The sequence below is a fragment of the Heterocephalus glaber genome, unplaced genomic scaffold (genome assembly GCF_053883595.1).
Source record: "Heterocephalus glaber isolate CG9 unplaced genomic scaffold, H.glaber_assembly_v1.0 deba00001442, whole genome shotgun sequence".
Taxonomy (NCBI): domain Eukaryota; kingdom Metazoa; phylum Chordata; class Mammalia; order Rodentia; family Bathyergidae; genus Heterocephalus; species Heterocephalus glaber.
In genome coordinates, this window is record NW_028258296.1 from 13,851,505 (window position 1) to 13,873,238 (window position 21,734).

At 44.5% G+C, this 21,734-nt stretch overlaps 1 protein-coding gene across 2 annotated transcripts in view; it reads left to right on the forward strand.

Annotated features, from left to right (window-relative positions):
* The window catches only part of Gipc2 (GIPC PDZ domain containing family member 2), a 438,776-nt gene that overhangs the window by 33,309 nt on the left and 383,733 nt on the right, over positions 1–21,734 (forward strand). For both annotated transcript variants that reach the window (XM_004841397.3, XM_087212959.1), the window contains exons 4-5: positions 15,467–15,573; positions 21,504–21,585. In XM_004841397.3, the coding sequence (XP_004841454.1) occupies positions 15,467–15,573; positions 21,504–21,585 (189 nt within the window). The remainder of the gene's footprint in view (positions 1–15,466; positions 15,574–21,503; positions 21,586–21,734) is intronic.

Below are 21,734 nucleotides of genomic sequence, written 5' to 3' on the forward strand. Positions count from 1 at the left end.
TTCTCGTTCAGCTCTACAGCTCTTTTCTCCAGGCACCGGATGAAATGGTGGGAGAAGGCAGTGGGCTGGGGAGTGACATTTTCTCAGCCAGTGGGTGACATATCTCAGCTACTTCTGTGGAATTAGGAGTTTTTCTCTGCTCTCATGGGATTTTGGGGTCATTTAATCGGAATGCAGTGTGGTTGCATTGTTTGTGGGAGGCAGAGTTCCACAGGAGGTGTAAGAAAAGGATGCCTTAAGCTAGGCATAGAGGCACGTGGCTGTCAGCCCAGCACTCTGTGGGGCTGAGGCAGGAGAATCTCAAATTCAAGTCCTGCCTGGACAACTTAACCAGGTCCTCTTTCAAAATAAAAAAGGGCTGGGGATCTAGCTCCATGTGAAGGCCCTGGGTTCAATCCCTAGTACCAGTGGGGGAAAAAAGGAAAGCAAAGGATGCCTATGGCAGTGCAGCCTCAGCAGAGACGCTGTCAGAACCGCCCTTGCATCAATGCACTCCCTGCTCACCGAGGACAGCCAGCGGCCTGCAGGCTCCTCTCCAGCAGCTCCCGGGCTCAGTACGGGGATTGAACCCAGGGCCTTCACACTGAGCTACATCCCCAACCTATTTTACTTTTTCAAAGAAAGAGCCTCACCAAGTTGCCCAGGTGTGAGTTGAACTTGTGGTTCCCTTGCCCCAGCCTCCCAGAGTGCTGGGATTACTGTGTAGGCATGCACCACCATGACCTTTTGAAATGGCTTTGTTTGATTGTCCAGCTCTCCAGATAGCACAGTGTATAAACTGATAAATGGTCTAATTTGATTTAGAGTCTTGGTAAATCAAAGCTATTTTCTTAGTTCAACTCCAGAAATATGGTATCTTCCTACATTTATCTCTAATATGTAATCTACTTTCCAGAGTTATCTTTTTCTATTTTTTCCTGTTGTAGGCATGTAAATCTATTTTTTTTTTTTTTTTTTGTACCTGTAAAAAGTCTCTGCATAAAGTTGCTGTTTCACCTTAACCTAGGTACCAAGTTGCTGATAGTCTGGAATATTACAGAGGCTTTGTATTTAGCTATTATTGTTCCATGATTAGATTGTTCCCTTCAATGTCAGAGACATATGCAGAAGTTTACATGCTTATGCACCTCACTGCTATTGAACCTGCTCTCTGTTGCCTCATGAGTTTAATGGACACATTTGCAAAGCACCCTGGGTAGGATTTTTCTAGTAGGGTCATGTTATTTCAGAATCTTAAATTCTGTTGGTTCTGTGGATTAGGATACCTGGCCTAAAGGGCTGATCAAAAAATATAGTATGGGGCCAGAGATTTAGCTCAGTGGTGCCACTGCCTGCCTCACAAATGTAAGGTCCCGGGTTCCATCCTTAGTACCAAAAAAAGGAGTATGCATTTAAATGAATTAGTACAGTACAAAACATATTGCTATAAATCCCCCCAAATTCTTGTCCCTTACTTCAGACACACTTATCCCATCCTTCCTGCCACTTTCTGAAGCAGTTCTGGAAGTCCTCTTTCATGAGTGTCTGTGTGAGGTATGACCAAAATACAGTGAGTGCTGGAGCTGGTGCCATCCAAGGGCAAGCCAGACTTGTAAAACATCACGGTGTGTCCTCCTCCACCTTGATCGCTGGATCTGGCACCATAAAACTTCTAGCTCTTCCCCAAGGTCAAAATGACCAGGAAAGGTAAACATTTTGAATCAATTCAGAACATGGAGGCAGCCATGACAGCACAACTAAAGACCCTCAGGAAAGACGACTTCCAGAACTGCTTCAGAAAGTGACAAGAAGGATGGGATAAATGTGTTCAAAGTTCGGGGGCAAGGGCCAGGGAATTAGCTCAGTGGTTCCATCCCCTGCCTCGAAAGCTCAAGGTCTTGAGTTCGATGTCCAGTACCAAAAAAAACCAAAGTGAGGGGGCATTTTCTAAGGGGGAATTAATGATAATATAATAAATTTTACTGTAATAAATTAAACAGTTTTAATATTACCATATTTTTTGACTGCACCGTGTACGTGCACACTCCACTCTGTGGGTTGACTCTGGGATCTGGGCCCAGCCTGGGAATTTCTCTCTCAGAGCTTTGCTGTCCTGCTCATCCTCCAGCTCTAATTCTGCTGCTTTTCTTTTTGCCTCTGGGATAAAGGCAAAGCTGACTTGTTCCTCAGCCTCTGGCTTCATCCCAGTGCTTAGCTCCTTGCTGGGAAGGGAGTATACATCAGGAGGTACTTAGGGAATCAAGCTTCCCCCAATTCTTTTGGTCCTAACCTTGTGCTTTGTTCCCTTCCTTTCTTCCTGTGTTTTCTAGCATTATCACTGACTCAGAGCCAAAAATTCAGATCTCACAGTCCTTCATGACTGTCTGACTGTGTTATCTTGGAGTCCCACGAGGGGGAAGGGCCAGTCTAAATGGGGCAGAATTTTCTCGCCATTCACATAGGCCACTTTGGCTGAAGCCAAAGCATTCTTAGGATCTTACCAGTGGCCACACACTCCAGTATTTTGACATTTTTCTGCCACCTTTCCTGAGGATTTAGCCAGGGGAGGCATAACTCAAAATACAACTGTGCATTGCTTTGCAACAGCATAATAAGGATAGTGAGTGAGCCTGACTTCTCTGTGGCCTGGGGGAATTCTTACTGCCTGCCCTCACTGCCACTTCTGCAGTGCACTTCCAGGAGTCAGTGTATATGTGAAGATTCCTAGAGAGCTGCAGAATAAACATTCTCCAAGTTAAGAGAAAGGCATCTGTTGGAAGATCCCAGGTAGGTCTCAAACAGAGAGTCAGTTAACCCTTGGCAAAGCCAGGAACCTGCAGGGATGTGTGTATCAGGAACCTCTAATGGCACCGGCTTGATGGACTCCCAGTTATTTTCTGTCTTCATGCCACTCCACTCAGGATTCCAACTCTGAGGAGAGAGAGGAACTGATTAGGTCATATGCTCATTTGGACATTGAGGAAGGCAGGCCGTATCAGTCAGTGCTTACTAAAGAAACAGATTTAATGCAAGATGTGTAAATGTATTAGGATTTACAAGGTAGGCTTACAATGGCTGCCCACAGAGTCAGGTGTGGAAGGGTGCAAAGGGCTGTCAGTGGCGATCCAAAGGATCCAGTCAAGGGTTGAAGCCCTGGAGCTCCTTGGAGTGTCCTGTGCGAGTCTGAGTCCATAGCAGGAGGCCGAGGGGTCTGCGCTGGAAGCCAGGAGACGCCATCCAAGGTGAAGGTGAAGACTGGAGCTCTTCGAAGACACAGACGCTAGCCTTCCTTGTTCATGCCCCTTTACCCCATTCAGGGTTCAAGCCTGCTGGTCGGTGCCACTCACACCCTGGGTGGGTCTCCTGTCTTCAGTACATCCCTTCAGTCACACCCAGAACTGTGCTGCTCCAGTTTAGTTGGGCGTTTCTTACTCAAATTGACACAATCAGTTAACTGTCACACAGGCTGTATGACTGATAGGCTTACCTCAAATCACACAGACTGATGAGGAGGAAATTTCCTTTCTGGCAGGAAAGGAGCAAATGTCCATCTTACAGTTTCTCCTGAGTTGTAACACCTTGTTCTGTAGGCAGAGCAGTGTCAGTTTTCTCTTGACTTCTTCCTTTCTTCCCGCTTCTCTCCTTCCCTATCTCCCTCCCTTCCTCCCTTCCTTCTTTCCTCCTTTCTTTCCTTGATCTCTTATTAGGACATGTTTGTGGTATGTAATGAATACACTGAACATGGGGAGTTGGTACATGTACATACTACATCTTAGTCCTCTTTTTCTTTCACCTCTCCTCTCTCCCATCTCCCTCCATCCCTAGACCTTCTTCCTATCTGTAAAAACATCTACTTCCCTCTTTCCTATGTTTTCCTCTTGGCTTTGAATCTGGCTTCTGCCATGTTTAAGCCAGGAGTCTAGGAGTATTGGAATAGATTTGGAGGGAGAAGGGTATTGCCAATGGCTTTGGATGTGTCCTTAGGAATTTTATTTTTCTGTTGGTAATTGAGTGCCAAGTCATAGCTGTTTGGCAGTGGACTGGGTAGAGATGATGACAGCATCAAACTTTGTTTCAGGGAAAGAGTAGAGCCATATTTTTCCGGTACTAGCCATTGGATTTGGATATGTAGTACTTCTGGGAAGATCCTTCAATTATGTAACCCTCAAATTATTTATTGAGAATCTCCTCCATTCAGATACTCTGTTAAGCACAGTGGATACTAAGACAGAAGATTAAGCTATGGTTTCTGCCTTTTGAGGTGCTCACAGTGTAGTAGGAGGTTATTGTGGTTTAATTGTGTCCTTCAGAATTGATATGTTGAAGTCTTAATCACCAGTACCTCTGAATGAGACAGTATTTGGAGACAGAAAGGGCATATAAAGGGGTAATTAAGATGAAGTCGCTGGGGTAGGCCCTCATCCAGGATGACTGGTGCACCTGCGTGAGGAAATTTGGACCCAGATGCATGTAGAACAAGCCATTTGTCCCCAGAGCACATGCTCCTTTGCAGCTTTCCAGAAGAGGCTTTGGGGCTCTGAGAGGGGAATAAAGGCCATTTAAAAATACCCTCAGAGTCCCTTGTGTTGGTCAGAGTTTAAAGCACTGTTTTTCAATGATTGAGTCTTCAACCAGTGTGTTCAGAACACAAAGTGAATAGAGTTGAAAATTTCATAGTGCTTTGTACATAGTAAGTGTAAGTATTCTTTGTTACAAATGTTTGTGAATATGTATGGGCTTTAATATAATGTGTATATTTCTTACTGTGACTCACAGCAAAAAACACTTGAAAGCCACCGGTTTAAATGACTCCCTTGTTGAAAATGTGTAGTGTTAACGGGAAATCTCTCCCATACCTAACCTGGCTTCCTGGTCAGCTGCTTTGTGATCCCAACTTTCCTTCTTCCAGCCTTACATAGGTGGCACCCTGCCCAGCCCTGACCACGCCTCAGCTGGAGTGTCTCAGTGGTGTTTTTTAGGGCATGGCTGCATGGCTCACTTCCTTTCCCCTTTTGCCAACAAAAAGGAACATGACTTCACAATGAGCTCACACTGCAGTTTGCCCTGTAAACCTACATTTCCCAAGGCTATGAAAATCCACTCTTCCATTTGAAGGACTCTTAAGACCAGACTGCTCCAACTGGTTCATGTTCCTAGGAGACCTTTTTGTTTCAGAAAAATTATTAAATCTGTGAAGCTCTCATTTGGCTTTGCTTAAATGAGTCTTGACTGGAGAATGAGCCTCATGTGTGATTGTTGCCCTTTATGGAAGTTTTTGGAAGGAGGCTTGAAATAGTTCTGTGTTTCCTCAGCGACAAAGGGAGTTGCAAGAAAAGGTTTACCTCCTAAAACATTTGTTTTGGGGTTAGAATTTTTGGTAACAGATCTGCTGTGTCTTGTTTTAGAGCCTTCATTTCCGTGCTGTGTGCCCATCAGAATAGGATGTTCAGTATGTGAAGTGCAGTTTAATCCCGTGAGTCACTCACAGCTGGAAATCTCGGACCTCATCTTCGTGATTCGGCTTCACTGATGTGCTCATTTCAAAGGCTAAGCCTACTTGACATTGGGAGATAAACTTTGGCATTTAAATTTTACATGACTTCTCAGACATACATTTCAAACATTTAAAAAGTACTTTTTATTATTCATGCCATCTCTAGCCAAAAAACAAAACAAAACAAAACAACAAAACTCAAAACCCAAACAAAACCCAGAAATGCTCTTGGTGCTCCTCATCTGCTCTGAATTGTGCTAACTCTATTGGAGACCACAAGACAAGTTCCAAACGAGACGAATATAGTGATTGAGGGTGTAGGCTCTGTGCCTTGCGTTCCTCATACAGAAAGTGACATTGATAATAGCGTTTAGGTGGTTGTGAAGCTTCAATGATTAAACCCATGGGGAAAATAAACCATAGTCCTGTCTCTGGTACATAGTAAAACTTCGGTAAAAGTTAGCTGTTGTTGCTGTAGGTTGAGCACCCCTAATCCAAAAACTTGAAGCTTTTTGAGCACCAGCCTGATGTTATAAGTGGAAAATCCCACACCTGACCTCTTGTGGTAGGTTGCAGTCAGAATACAGGTATATTAAAAATATTGTATATCTTTTCATTGTGTGTGTAAGGTATGTCTGGAGCACACATGAACATAATGTGTGTAGACTCGGGCCCCTTCCCGAGATGCCTCACTCTGCATATGCAGATGTATAGGCGATAACATCACATCTTATATCAAATAATGAAACCTCTCCATATATCATACTAGTAGCTGCCACTCACTTGTCTAAGTACTTTCCCAGTGGTGTCGTTTAATCCTCACAGCCATCCTGAAATTGAAGCACTTGCCTACAGCTCTAGTTGGTGTGGTCAATGTGTTTGCTGTCTTCAAGGAGCTTACATTTATATAAAGACCCAGATATAGTAAGAATCAAGCATGCTGTTGACAGTCATAGCTACCGTTGATTGAAGACTTAACAGAAGCCATTTGGTTTGGTAGTGATGGACACACACGCACACAGAGCTGAGCTACCTGGGTTTGATTCCTTGTCTGATGCTTATTAGCTGTGTGATCTTGGGTGTTACCTCATGTAGGTAAAGCTTAGAACAGTCCTGGACACAGTGCCCCACGGATTCAAGCCATTGGTGCAGGGACTACTGTCCTTGTGACCTGATTGAATCCTCACGCCATTCCAGTGAGAATTTTCCAGAAGAGTAAACTAAGGCCTTGGGCAGTTAAATAATTCACTAAGGGAGAGCTTGAGCACTTAACATGGTGTGTCACTGCCTCCTGCATGCCGACACTGGCTGTAATGCAGATTTAAATAAAGTTCAGCTCCTCCGATAGCTGGCTTTTCCACGACTGGGAGGGTTCTAGGGCTCAGAGAGCCATGTGAGTCTGTGATGTGCAACCTCAGCCCTCTGTGTCCTGGGAGGGGGACAGCAAGGCGTCTAGAACAAAACCCAGACGGAATTTCTTGCCAGCTGTGCAGCCCGTGGATGGGGGCTCAAAGGTAGAGATTCAATTTGACATTCCTTATATCTGGAATTGTGGAGCTAAATTTAAAACCCATGACGGAAATTTAAATGGGTATCTAGAGAGGGGCAAGATGTAGGTAGGCTGGGCTTGGTGAGAGAGTCCTGGAGAAAATTGCACTTGAACCTGGCCTTGGGGGATGGGAAGGGAGTTATATAAAAAGGAAGTTTCCCCGGGGAAGGGCTCAGGATGGTGAGGAGCCCAGTTCTGCAGGCATGCTAGCAAATTGGGCTGCAAGGGCAGCTTAGGGCCATATTAAGAAAAGCACTGAGAACTAGATAGGGAATATGAGTTTGTTTTAGAGGGTGATGGGGAATCATTTAGATTTGAGATCTGAAGAGTGACACGATGAAACTGATTTGGGGGAACTAAGCCTCAAAGATCAATGTGACTGTATTTGAGTATGCACAAGCATTGTAAATGCTGTCACAAAGTGCCTCGAAGATGGTACTGTAAGATGCTATTGTAAGAGTCCGGGGAAGTGACAGTGGCTGGTGCTAGGGGCAGCAGTGGGAATTCCAAGGAAAGAAAAAGGCCTGAGCAGTACTGTGAAGGCAGAAGTGGGAAGAGGAGGTGGCCTGAGGACACTTAGGTGAATGGGAGAGGGGAGAAGCTGCAGAAGCAGATGCTATTCCCCAGATTCCCATCCTAGAGCCTGGGATAGCAATGATGCTATATAATTGGGGATGAAGCAGTTGGGATATGGAGATGGCTTTGGGTAAAGAGTGAGAAGTTCAGTTTTAAATGTATTTTTTAAAAAATCTGACAGGGGTGCTTACTTTCCTGTATTTATTTGGTCAAGGTTTAAAGTGCTTACCATGACAAATTTAGGAGTGGTAGAACATGTCACTTAATCATCCTTTTAGGAAGGAGTGTTCTGGGCTTCTCATATCTCCCCAGACACCGGTCTGACATTTGTTACAAAGACCTTTGGGGAAAAGACAAGGGAAGAGCCAGGTGGGTGGGGTGTGGGTGTGGCGGGTTTTTAGGTGGGCACTGAGTCAAACTGAGAAACGCATTTTCAATGTAAGACCCTGCTGGATACATAAATGTGCACTATTTCAGTCCCAGTTGTAAGCTGTCATTAAAAAAGTTTTATTAAATGTGTATTAAAAGTGAAATTATTAGGATCTCTAATGCTAAGAACTTTATATACACTGTTACTAAGACACTTATCCTGAACAGTGATTAATTTCTTATAACTATAATGTATTTGAAGGAGCATTTGGGGATTGGCAGGCAGCTTAGGTATCTGTTTTTAAATGTAGTAACTGAAATATCAGTGTGGGGTAAAGGGATCAAAAATGATCCAAATATAAGTGGCTTCTTTAATGAGTTTAATATTATGAGTATAATGTGATATATTAGAAAAGCAGCAATGTGTCAATAGGAATTCTACCAGAGTATTTTTACAATGGAAATTTTCATATATTTATAGGAAAAGGAGTCTGACAAATTATGCTCAAAATTATGATTGGAGTGTGTTCTTAGAAAAAAATTAAACAGATAAGCAATTCCATTCATATATTGAAAAATGTGATGTATTAAGTGAAAAGATTACAAAACAATGTACAGTAATAACCCATTTTTTTAAAAGCAGTCTTTAAATATAGAAAACCAATTTGTAGTGTTATGTATATCACAGTGTTAGCCACTTATCTTTAGGTGGTTTATGCGTGACTTTTTGTTTTTGTGAGACAGGGTCTCGCTATGTAGTTCAGCCTGGCCTTGAGCTCACTATGCAGCCCAGGCTGGTCTTGAACTCATGGCGAACCTTTTACCTCAGCCTCCCGAGTGCTGGGATCACAGTCGTGTGCCACCACACCTGGCCATAACTTTTTTTCTGCAGGCCTTTTGTAATTTTAAAACTTTAAGTATAAAATGAACATATTAACTTTAATAACCAGAAAGCAATTATTATAACAAAAGAAGGCTAGCACCCTAGGAAATGGAAAAAACATAATCATTTTATATAGAGTGGCTTTATGGTTTCAACTCTGACTCTCCTCATTGAATTTTTTTTTTTTTTTATGTTAGAAGTGGTTCCAATGCTAGAAATGTGATAGAATATTATATTCTATAACGTCTTTAGATTGCCAAGATCTGTTTGGGCAACTACTTAACTTTTTAAAGTCTAGGAGGAAAATATGTGTAATAAACCAGTAATAAAGGTAGATAGTAACTTTTATTTCTTGAGTTCTTGTGATAAAATTATATTACAGAGTGAAATAAGTAAAAAAATAAAAATAGTTTAGCTATCATTCTTTCTAAAGATTGATACTTTATTTTCTTACATTTAGAGTCTAGAGATTTGTAATTTTTTTTTTTTTTGTAACACACATCTTCCCCTGGATTGAAAGGATGAACCTTTCCCAAGAGAGGCACTTGAAGGGTTACCTGGAGTTTCAGGGAGTTAGGAGTAACAGGCTTGGGGTTTCCTCACATGACACCTTAACTAAAGAACAAGAAAGTTTCAGGCAGTTTTCCACTTCCGGGACTTGCCACGCAATTGCACCAAGGGAACAATGCGGAGTCCGCTTTGCGTTCTTGTGGGTTGTTCACGCGCTGCCACCCTTTGGATCCAACAGCTGCTATTATCATGCAAGTGGCCTCAGCATTCAGCTCCTTTCCTTGCTTTTCGTCGGTCCTAGAACCTGGCTAGTTGTATTTTTTTAAGCCTAAAGAAGTCTGAGACATGACAGAGACAGGACGCATGGGAAATGGGAACTGCACAGTGAACATTTTAGAGTCTGGGACACAAGCTAGATTTTGCCCACCATTCTAGCAGCTTCCATGTAACCTGGGCTGGGTGTAGGAAGGGAAGCACAGGGACTCTTTATGTACAGTGTCATTTGTGGCTGTCCAAGCAGTTAGTCTTTCGGATGGTTGCTTCACTCGCTTGGTAGAATTCTGTATCTGTGAGGTATCTTTCAGCCGGAGACAGTGGGGACTCTTCCAAACTGGCTGAAGCAGAAAATGGAATCTTATAAATCCGTAGTCCACGAGTGGTGCTGGCCATAGCAGACCTCTCAGAAAGTCCTGAGACTCACTCTGACCTCCTGACTTTAGTTGTGCGCCCACCTCTGGAACCAATGCTGTGATGCAAGGGATTGATTGGCGTGGCCCATTCCTGGGTCCCATCCCTGAAGCTGGGAGTGGCTAGCTTTCCCTGAACTACATTAATCCTTAATGACCACTGGGTACTGGGGAGATGAGCAAGTAATGTCTGTTACCAATGGCAACTCATAATTTTTAATAGAGTACACAGTTAAATCGTGGCTCTGGGGTAGACCTGCCTAGCTTTTTATTCCAGCTCTCCTTACTCACCAGCTGTTTGTCACCCTGGAGGAATTTAATTTTTCTAAGCCTCAGTTTTCTCAATCAAAAAATCAGGATTATAACGATACCTATCTCTTGTTAGTGTTGTGAGAATTAAGAGCATATAAAGAATCCTCTGTTACCTAGGATATATTAAATGCTCAGATAAAAAAAAATTCTCTTTAAGCCAGGTGTGGTGGCGTAGGCCTCTCATTCCTGCACTCTGGGAGGCCGAGGCAGGAGGGTAACAAGTGTGAGCCCAGCCTGGGTGACTTAGTAAGACCTTGTATCAAAAAGAAAAAGTAAAGAAAGGGCTGTGGAAGTAGCTCTGTGTGAAGGACAGGGTTCAATTCCCAGTACCACAAAAGGACAAACAAAAACAAAAGCAAAATCAAGGAACAACTGTAAGTTGATTTTCCCCAAACAATTTATGTTACTATCCCTAGCTGAATTATAGTGCTCGTTTGGAGTCACACTGTAAGAATAACACTAGTATAAACACAGCGTATATGCTTGATAATACTCATTTGAGAGTTTGTTTGAAAATGAGTTACAGACCCAGGTAAGTGGTTGATGCTAAGTATCTGTGTTTTGTAGAATTGAGTCTCTTTCCAAGATTTAAAATTTCCAAGATTTAAATCACACACTTTAAAAAAAGTTGGCAATGAATTTTAACAGATCTGAAAATACTGCACATCTAAGAAATAAGTATGTGGCTCACGTGTCCTGGGTCCCTGCCCATGTGCTGAGAACTCCCCGTCTCCAGCCTCGCCTAGGACAGTCGGCCTTTGCACCTCGTCCTTTGATCTGGTGCCACACATACTAAGCTCTCAGGTATCCGGAGGGAAAGGCATTTCAAGTGACTCATCCTTGGGAGGGCTGGAGCACTAGTGACCCGAGAGTCACCCAGCTGGGAAGGGCTCTGAAGCTTTCCACTCCTCACTTGTGGGCTCTGACCTTGCTGCAGCTGTGCCCTGACCACTTCCCTCTCCCCCGTCTCCCTCCTGTTCTCCCACTTAGTGTTGCTGTCTCTCCTTTGGTGTTGTGTCTCTGCTTGGAGATCACTTTGCCCAGGAAGTCTCAGGCCCATGAGGATGGAGCGTGGAGGCCTGTGTGGAGCTCTGACACCTCCGGACAAAGTGGTTAAGAGCATGGACTTTGGAATCAGAGCAGTGGCGTTCACACCCCTGTGCCTCTGTCTGTGAACTGTGTGAGTTGGGCAGGTGAGACAGCAGCCACTTGCAGCTTTGTTTAAGCACTCCACGGGCTGATGTGTGGTTTCCAAGCTGTGTGAAATCACTTCTCTCTGCAGGGATTAACAAACCTAGATGGTGACATCCGCTGCTTGTGAACTTGGTTAGTGTGAATCAGTCCCTGAGAGACAGATCAGCCTTTCGAACTCTGAGAAGCAGGCCTCGAGGTGCTGCCAGGTCCTGCCCGAGTCCCCGCCTGGTCCCCGTTTAGTGTTTCTTGTGGTCCTCTGTCACTTGAGATGGAAATACAGAAACTGAGTGTTGAGTTTGGTGCATTGCTGCGTGGTTGGGAGGGGCCGTATGTTTCCTTTTCAGCAAGGTACTGGTGATGTATCTGTCATTTGCACACCAGGTGCCATACAACTTTCATAGAGGGGACACAGGATTTCAGTGTTCTCTAGCCCCTCACTGCTCCTGGGAGTCCGATGGAGCAGCAGGAAGGTCATCTACAGTCTCTGCCCTGCTCCCAACGGAAGGGAGAAATCTTGTTTCATGGAAGAGAGAGATAAAACTGAATGAAAAAGAGACCTTTGCCCCTGGAATTTGAAGTGATATATTTTTGAACATTTGAAGAGGGACCTTTGCATACTTCTCATTGTCAGAGAGAAAACCAATGTAAATGGTTTTGGTTGGGAGAGAGGAGAAGCTGAGGAGAATTTTTCTCTCTCTCGGTTGAAATGCAGCAGCAGCGTTCTATTAATATGAGCTCTATTTCATTAAGAAAAACCCAAAAACAAACCAGATACAGTATATGAAATGATAAATGTTTAGATATTTTTCCAGTCTCCTAGAGTCATGTTGGCCACACCTACCACCACCACCACCACCACCACCACCACCACCACCACCACCACCACCACCACCACCACCATCATCACCATCATCATCATCGTCGTCATCGTCGTCATCATCATCTTCATCATCTTCATCATCTTCATTTTGTGATTCGCTTTGATGGAGGCATTCCAGTGCAGCCAACCTAGTTTTGCTAGCAATAACTGCTCATTTCCCACTCATTTCGTCAGTTCCTGTATTTCTAAATTAAATCACATAGAGTGAAAGATATGATCTCCACAAGAAGGTTTGGGGACAAACAGGACTTCTTGGAGACTCAGCTGCAGCCGGCACGCCCTGGGTGGTGCGTCCCAGCCCTCCGTGGCCTATGTAGGGCAGGCGGCCACACACTCCCCAGGTGGGGAAGCGGGTGGCTCAGCCGGCTGCGGGCTGGGTGCCAGCGTCCCGGGTGGGCCTCCTTTGAGTTGATCACAGGGAGTAGGGTGCGGGCGGGACTGGCTTAGGCAGGCGGGCTCACGAGAGCAGGCCAGATGTTCACTTCAAAATCTTCAGAACATTCCCCAAACACAGAATCTGTTTCCCTCTGCGGGTGAGCAGGACCGTCCCGCCTGCTTTCATGTCTAAACAGGTCGACTTCTGTACCGGAACCGTGCAGCCACCTGGCTTCTATTTGCTTAGAGGTGAAAACTGCCTTTCCGGGGTCATCCAAGCCGGGATGGAAAATGTAACTTCTGCTTTGGTGCCACCAAGCGGTCACTTTGGGAATGCCACTTTCAAGAAGATGGCTTGCCCAACGCATAGGGACTGAAGCAGTCTGCGAGGAGAGTTGAGCCTATAGCTCTGTGGTGAGCCCTTGCCTAGCATGCGCAGAGGCCCTGGGTTCAATTCCAGTCCAGCATCTGGGTCCTTAGCTTTGTAAATATTAGAAACCTAGTTTTTCAGTGCATTTGGGGTGGTTCGGTTTTCCAGGGATAGCTCACGCTCACAAAACTTACAAGGGACACTCGATAAGTCAAAATGCCAATAGGTTGCTTTACAATTGGAAACATGCGTTTCCAATTGTTGTGGAGCAGTTTATTTCTACCTGTAGGAAATGTTTTGGGAAGACAGATTACGCTGAGTAGATTCTTTGGTGAGGTTGTGGTGTGTTCTCGCGCATGCGTGCTGTTTAATGTTAATACTCGTGAGCCGAGACCGTCTTCAGCTCTTTGGGGATTTTGTGACCCTGGTGGGGGGCATTCACGTTCCTGAGAAGTGCAGAGGCCCGGATCATCCTGATGACAGAGTAACCTGATCTTTGAAATTGGCGAATTCTTTTGAAACTCTGTGCAGAGCATCTGAGAACCCTTTCTGCCCTCAGGGGCCAGAGCAACAGCAAGGCCAATACTGTAAACCTGTGGATTCAGCTTTAATCTTCTGAGAACCTGTTGGGTCATCGTGACTGGCATTTGGGTGGTCCCCAGACTCCCCATTTGCAGGTTTTTGCTTAGGGGGAGCTGGTACACTCATTGCATCAGAATTTCTTAGAATTTCACTCTCAGAGGGAAACATGTTTTATGTGTTGGTGAGTCTTTCCCTGATTGCTGGTTAAAATGAATATGCAAAATCCTTAATGACTTTGGCATAGATTCCCAATAGAAAACAGTGCGTGGCTGAATCCTGGGATTGTTATGTCAGGAAGAATTCCGATTGCATCCGAGTCTGGAGAGCCGCGCACTTGCCTCAGCACCCTGGCCTCGCATCCTTTTGGGAGCTCAGCCGCCTCAGCTCTCTGCTGCAGCTTCCTCCAGACCTGGTCCATACTACGGATGAGACAGAGCCCGCAACCGGGGGGCTCGGACCGGGGATCTTTACAGAGGTTGCAGATTGGTGACCTGTGTTTAGAATCGTACTTCTTTTATTTTTTGCCAGTATTTTTACTTCCTGGACTGAAAATTCAGGAAACGGATACAAACTCTGAGTATCTAGTTCCTTTCCCAAGCAGCGGAGCTGGCCAAGCAGGGCTGCATCCCACAGGGCGCTCAGTTCCTGGAGTGGTCTAATGAGGGCAGCCCTCGGGTTGTCCACAGAGCCACCTTCCCTTCCACGCCTTTACCTTACAGCTCAGGGTGGGGAGGTGGTGGGTGCCTTTTGGTGCACCACAAAAACAAAGCCACGGAACCAGCACGGGGAGGGGGTGTGTGTCAGGACTGGGGCTCCCTGTTCTTGTCTCTGCTGTCTCTGGGGAATCCCTTCCTTGGAGCTGCTCCTACCCGCTTTTCTTTAGGGCTCTGCCTTCCCCAGGATGTCACCTTTGAATTTGTCCCTGTGCTTCCAAGAGGCGTGGGAAGGGAGTGTGGTTGAACATATAAACTTGAGGATCACGAGACCTGGTTTTGAAAATCCCAGCTGCGCTTTTTGTAGAGTTCAGTTCTCTTATCCGTAAGATGAAGGTGATAGTGGCCGCACAGTTCGGTATGAATATTAAGTGGCACTTTGTACATAAAGGATCAAGCAGAGGGTTGATACTTAAACACTACATCAAGTGGGGCCTTGGTCTCTCTCCTCTATCAAGGCATAATTCTCTCCTTTCTCCATGGGCTGGGTGAAGCTGAACTGTCACGGAAGCTTCTGGCTACTCATACTTATTTACTCTTATAATAAAGCCAACTGTTTTATGTTTTTTTCTCCTTTTTGTAATATTCAGCCTTTCTCTTTCTCTCCTCTCTCTCCTTCCTTCCTTTCTCTCTTCCTTCCTTCCTTCCTTTCTTTCTTTACCGGGGATCGAACTCAGGACCTTGTGCTTGTGAGGCAGGCACTGTGCCACTGAGCTAAATTCCCTGGCCCCAGCCTTTCTTATCTGTACAGACCTCTCTCTCTCTCTTTCTCTCTCTCTCTTTTTTATAGACACAGCTCTATCATAGATAGTCCCATATGAGGATAAGGGATGACAGGTGAATTTATTTTGCTTTAGGTAATTCTTTAAGAAGAGATGTCTGTGCAATACTTTTGTGTACTATTGTGAAAGAAACCACATTAGCTTCCACAACAATCTGTTGGAATTCCTTCTGAATATAGATCTACCTTTTGCCTTTCATTGTATGTTTGCAGAAATAGGACCAAGATCAAAAGCTGGAAAGACGTCAGCAGAAAATATTGGTACTGCCAAAGGGACACTTCGTCTGAGGTCGAAAGGTCCTGCCACTGTGGAAGAAATGGTACGTTATGTGCATTTGGTTCTCACTCTGCTTGGAAACCTACAGTTATTCATGTTCATTAAAGCTGGAAAAGCAAAACCATAAAGTTAAATAAAATGCCATTTGTTCCCATCAAAGCATGAACTATGTAAAAAAAATTAAAATAAAGCAATCAAAGCTGAGAGTCAAGAAAAAGTTTTGGAGAATTGAGCTTCAGGTCATAGGGAAAAAAGTAACAACAGCAGGCATCTCTGGGTCTCTGCCAGCTGGGTACTGTTGGATTGTGTTTTGCTTTCCCCCACCTTCTGTGGACTTCATTTTAGTGACTGTGGAGTAACAGTAAATTTACTGGATGACCTGGTCACCTTCCTGTTCTGTACCTACTTGTTGTTCTAAATAAGTTAATCTAGAGAAGTGTTTTCTGAAAGGATAGCTGGGAAGCCTAGCAAATTGGGCCTGCTTTAAGGTAGTTAAGTTTATTGCTTGGCTTCTTTTCTTTTTTGTACCGGGGATCGAACTTGGGACCTTGTGCTTGCGAGGCAGGCAACCACTGAGCTAAATCCCCGGCCCTGTTTCTTTGTATTTTTTTTAGAATAAGATTATATATTCAATAATAATTGAAATTCATTTTTAAAGAATTGTATACAAGAGCTCTTAATTTTCTACCAGTAGCATGTAGTATCACTACTATTTGCTTTGTTAAAGGAAAAAGAATATCCCAAGAATATTAAAAGAATTAAGTGGTAATAAAAATATGACAGTCACAATTCAAATTTATTTTTATTTCTGGAGTTTTACATATTCTTTGAGTTTAAGTGATTTTAAAAACAATTGTTTTGCATAACACAATTTACAGTTGTTTGGGGGTTTGTTTGAAAGTTAAAATTTGTAGCCAAATCATTATTATTGGTTTATATTAATTATTGCAAAATCTTAAATAATCAAAGTATTCTAAATGTCAGGAAAAAAAAAAAGAAAAAAAAAAAGAAAAGGGTTTGGAGCCAGGAGTAGAGATAGGTAAGGAGCTTTTGATAATGGGAGGTTATGTTCCTGAAGTCCAGCATCCTTGGGAAATCTTAGTCATCTTGAGCTTTCTTTATCACCCCCGCCACCCCCATCACAGATCCTGAGGACTCGCCTGTAACACACCAGAGTCCTGCAGCCCTGGCCGCCTTGCCTTTTGCTGGCCCCAGGCTCCCTGGTGCCATCTTGGACTTCACAGTTGCCTGCTCAGCCTCTCTCTGCTCTCCCTCCCGCTTTCATCTGTACTCAGCCTGGCCCAGGAGTGGTCCTCTAGAAACACAAACACAAGTGAGGGGATCACTCTCCTGTTCCTGCCCTCCCGTGTCACTCCAAAGAAAGCCAGCATCCTCAGAGTCCCCAGCACCAGCTGCCTGCACATTTCTCCTCCGATCCCATCTTTCCTGCTCTTGCCTGGCTCCGTGTGCTTCAGCCACGTGGGCTTCTTCACTGTCCTCAACCTCTCCGGAAGTTTCCCTGCCTCAGGATCTTGGTTCTACTGTCGCCACCCATGGCTGGCTGCCTTGACTTCAGCTTCCTGCCCACACACAAGCTTCTCTGCCAGACCTTCTCTGGGTGTCCTGTACGCACCTCGGTTCACTCTTCCCCTCCTGCCTCCCAGTCTTCATTTTCCTCAAAGCACTGAAGACCCAAATCTTTGTTTGATTTGATCTGTTGTGTTCCTCCTCTGCTCTGTGTCTTGCTGACCGCACCTAGATACTACACGTTGAGTCAGATGAACTCGAATCTTCGCTGAGTTAATGAATAAATACTGGATTTGATTTAGCTCGAGAAAAGCAAGGGTTTCTAATTTGAGTCTGTGTAGAGATCAGCATTTGAGTGCAAAACACCAGGAGAAGAGCTAAATGGGGGCAGAAAGGGGGAGAAGAGCACAGCAGGGTTGGGGGGCAGCCTCGGGTCCCTTCTCACCTTGGAGAAGGCGGTGACGTGGTCCTGGGGCTCCTGAGGCTGGGCTCCTGCGGCCACGCACTGGCCCCTCTGGTCTCTGTGGGTGAAAACTGCCTCAGGACACCGTGTGTTTGAAGAACAAGAGGACGGGAGTTTAGAGCCCAGCTAGGGGATCATGAGAGCAGGATCCCAACCTTGTTGGTGACAGTGTCCAGCATCAGGCGTGGGCCGTCTGTGAGAGCTGACACCCACGGGCCCAGGCTGTCCTTCGGGGTGCCCGAGTCGGACTCTGAGTCGGGGAAGGAAGGACGGATGTGGAGGTGGTGGCAGCTAGGAGACCTGGCCGAGTCGAACGCATCTTGAGAAGGAGATCTGAAGAGGTCCGTGAGACAGACCAGGGCGGCACCAGCTGCCCATTCCAAAGCTTTACACTTCCGGTTGCCCAGCGCGCTGCCTGGTGTTCGGCTGAAGGCCCGTGCTGTTCCTAGACCGAATGATCAAGCCGAGGAAGAAGTGAGGAATTTGTCAGGGAATGGAAACAAAGTGAGAGGGACTGGTCGTGGGAGCTGTGCTAGCCCTGCTGTCTGCCGGAGACTCAGGAAAAGTGAGCAGACTTAAGGCAGTTTGCAGAGGAGGATGGGGGTCGGGGGGCCCCTCGCCCCTTCAGGAGCACACAGTCACCCCATAGCTGACACAGGAAGCGTTTGTCAGGCACCTGCTGCATGGTAGGTTCAGGGGTGGAAAAGAGCAGTTTAAGATCTCTCTGGGGAGGTAGGAAAGATTCAGAAATAAACATCCCCAAATCCACCCTATTTGCATAGCCTGTTTAATTAAACAGGTCACTTAAAAGTAGCTCATCATGAAAGTGAAAAGCTGGTTGGGTGCTAATATTAAATATGATACAAATGACTTGCAATCTTGTTTCAAACACTGAAGGATTTGAAGGATTTATTGGATTTGAAACTGAGGCTGCTCCACTTGCATACCCTGAACTCGATTCACTGCATTTTTTGATCTGGGGCCAGGCCAGGTGTTGGTGACACAAAAATGAATAAAGACCTTGATCCTCCTCTAAGGGAAGAGAGGGATGAAAAGGAGCTTGATAGAAAGAGGTTTCCGGATACGTAGTGTCACAGAGATGGGGTTGATGAACTGGTGGGGAGAGCAAGCAGGTTGTGAGTTTCCCTCCCAAAGAAATAAACGATGGTGCTGGTTGGAGGTGGGGAGAGAAGTGGCCCAGACACAAAACCACCGTGGGCTGGGGGAGCTGGTAAGGTGTCCACACGACTGGGTGTGGGGTGGCAGGGGGACCAGGGAATAGGCTGGGTGGGTGTGAAAGGCCCGTGGGTCACTGGGAGTCAGGTAGGAATGGCGGGGGGAGCCTCACCGTCAGTCTTGAGTTTTTGGAAAATTCCTTGGTTCCAGGGATGGGTTGTTGGGCAGGAGGGGTTGGGAAGGTGATACTAGGGAGGCAAAGTGAGAAACCTCTGCCCGTAAGGAAAAACGAGGACTAGACCCAGGCTTACAGCTGTGGTGGAGAAGAGGCCATAGCTAGACCATGAGCTTGTGCGGGAGGTAGAATGGTAAGGGGTGGTGGTCCGTGCAGGAGGAGCGCTGATTCGTGGAACCACTCACAGCACGGCTGGGTTACACCTGAGGGCCTTGGCACGGCCCGGCGCTGGACAAGATACGTAAACTGCAGCGAAGCCAAGAACGATGTATACATCTATTATTATCATTCCGTTCTTGTACATAAAAATGTAGGGCCGGGGATTTAGCTCAGTGGTTCCACTGCCTGCCTCACAAGTGCAAGGCCCCAAGTTTGATCCCCGGTACCCCCCCCCCCCCCAAAAAAGTGAAGGCCTGGGAATATAGCTTAGTGGTGAGTGCTTGCCTCATATGTACGCGGCCCTGGATTCCATAATTGAAAAAACAACAAAAGAAAAGGGAGACGATTGTATTGATATCCTCAAGGATAAAAAATAAATTTTTATGTGTCATAAAATACGTGATTAAAATAGATAATTTTAATGCATTTTGAGGATATAAACAAACATATAATTATGATAACATTACAAGTAGTGTGGGATTCTCACAATTTAACAGTTTAGTTCTGCATTTGGACCCATCCGTGGGTATTAAACACCTTTGGGCAATTCCTTGGTAGCTATGAAGTCATTCAAAGCCAAGCACTGAAATAATGTGGACATAGAACAGGACTTAACAAACACAAAACCAGGATTTTCAAAGAATATCAAAATATACCCAATCATTTTTTAAAATTGAAATTTCCTAACAATAGTTCCAGGAAATGTTTTAGTATCACTAGTATATGAAACCAAAACTACTTAAAAATATTTCACCATTAACTTCTTCCTTATAAAATTTCCTTTTTTGGGGTGTTTTTATAATAAACTTGATATATTAATTTGGTAATACATGTAATTTATGAAAAATACGTATAGTAAAGTTAAAAAATAATAAGAGTGGATATTGATCTGAAATGAACAGACATTTCTCAGGCAAAGAAGTAAAAGCAACAAATAAACATATGAAAAAATTCAACATCACTGGTCATCCGAGAGATGCAGATGAAAACAACACTGAGATTCCACCTCACACCAGAAAGAATGGCTGCTCTCAAAAAATCAACCAATAACAAATGCTGGTGGGGGTGTGGAGAGAAAGGAACCCTTCTCCATTGTTGGTGGGAGTGCAGACTGGTGCAACCACTATGGAAATCAGTGTGGAGACACCTCAAAGAACTAGGGCTAGAGGTCCCATTTGATCCAGCTATTCCTCTACTGGGTATCTTCCCAAAAGAATTAAAAGAATCATATGCACCCATATTTATAGCAGCACAGTTTGTAATAGCTAAAACTTGGAAACAGCCCAATTGCCCATCAACTGGAGATTGGATAAAGAAGATGTGGTTTTTTTTTTTTTTAATAAAATGGAGTACTACTCAGCCATAAAGAATGAGAAACTGGAGACATTTGTAGCTAAGTGGATGCACATTGAGGCGATACTCTTAAGTGAAATAAATAGGACACACGTGTAAATACTGAATAGTTTCTCTGGTGTGAAAAACTAAAAGTGTAAATAAGAATCAAAATGTATAATTGATATTGTGAAATAGGAAGAAAATATCTAAAGGAGTAGGGGAAGTGGGAGGGGTAGGGGAAAGGAGAGAAGGGAAAAGAAAAAAATATGAGAAAAGGAAAAACATGGAAACAAAGTCTTTGTAAATAGGGAGGGGTGGAAGAGGTGAAGGGAGGGTAGGGGAATGGGGAAAAAACAAAATAAGAACCAAGATACATCATGTACAGGTACAAGATCTCAATGATGAGTGTAACTGTATTGTAGACCTAAAATGGACCAATAAACTAAATGGAGAAAAAAAAAAGAGTGGATATTGAGACGATCCATCAAGAGTTTGGAGATTTGGCCTATGCAATGAAGACCACAGTTCTAGTTCTTCTGTTGGAGCACGGGACGCCTTCAGTCTCATCGTGATTGTCATCATGAAGGCATTGCCTCCTTGCCGTCCCCTGCAACCTTGGCTGTGTACACTCATCTCAGCTCAAAGCTTAGCTGACGCCTGCTCATTCCTGAAAACCCAGCTCTTAAGCCACTTCCTTTCTGAAGTCTTCCCTGAGTCTTCGAGATACAAATTTACCTCCTGCCCCGTGGCGGCTCTGTACCTTTCACATCCTTTAAAATTGTTACAGTCATTTATTTTTACATCTGTCTCCCCATTTCGATACTTAGCTTCTTGGGAACTGAGTTCCTGGCTTTCTTTTTTTGAGTCCACAATGTTTGATGCTGACACTAAAAGTAAGATTTGCCTTATTGATGTATATTTAGTTAGACAGCTCATTCTACATAGATTTACACTAAAATGAGCTGAAGTCTGTCACCACAAACTGGCTCTAGGTCCAGTTTCCCCCTAGGTGTGCCCTGATGACCAAGAAGTTTCATTATAAAAATGTAACATCTTATTTCTCTTTTCTTTGATAAAGCCTTCTGAAACCAAAGCAAAGGCGATTGAAAAGATTGATGATCTTCTTGAATTGTATATGGGAATTCGAGATATTGATTTAGGTAAGACTATCCTGTTTGATTTTTTAAAAATTTGTATTTATTTTAAAATATTTTATTAGCACACGTTTGCAGCGCATAATGATGACATCATCTGGGGAGTTGGTGCAGGGGCAGCACAGTTACTCCCCTCCCTTGGTCCCTTGGTCTCC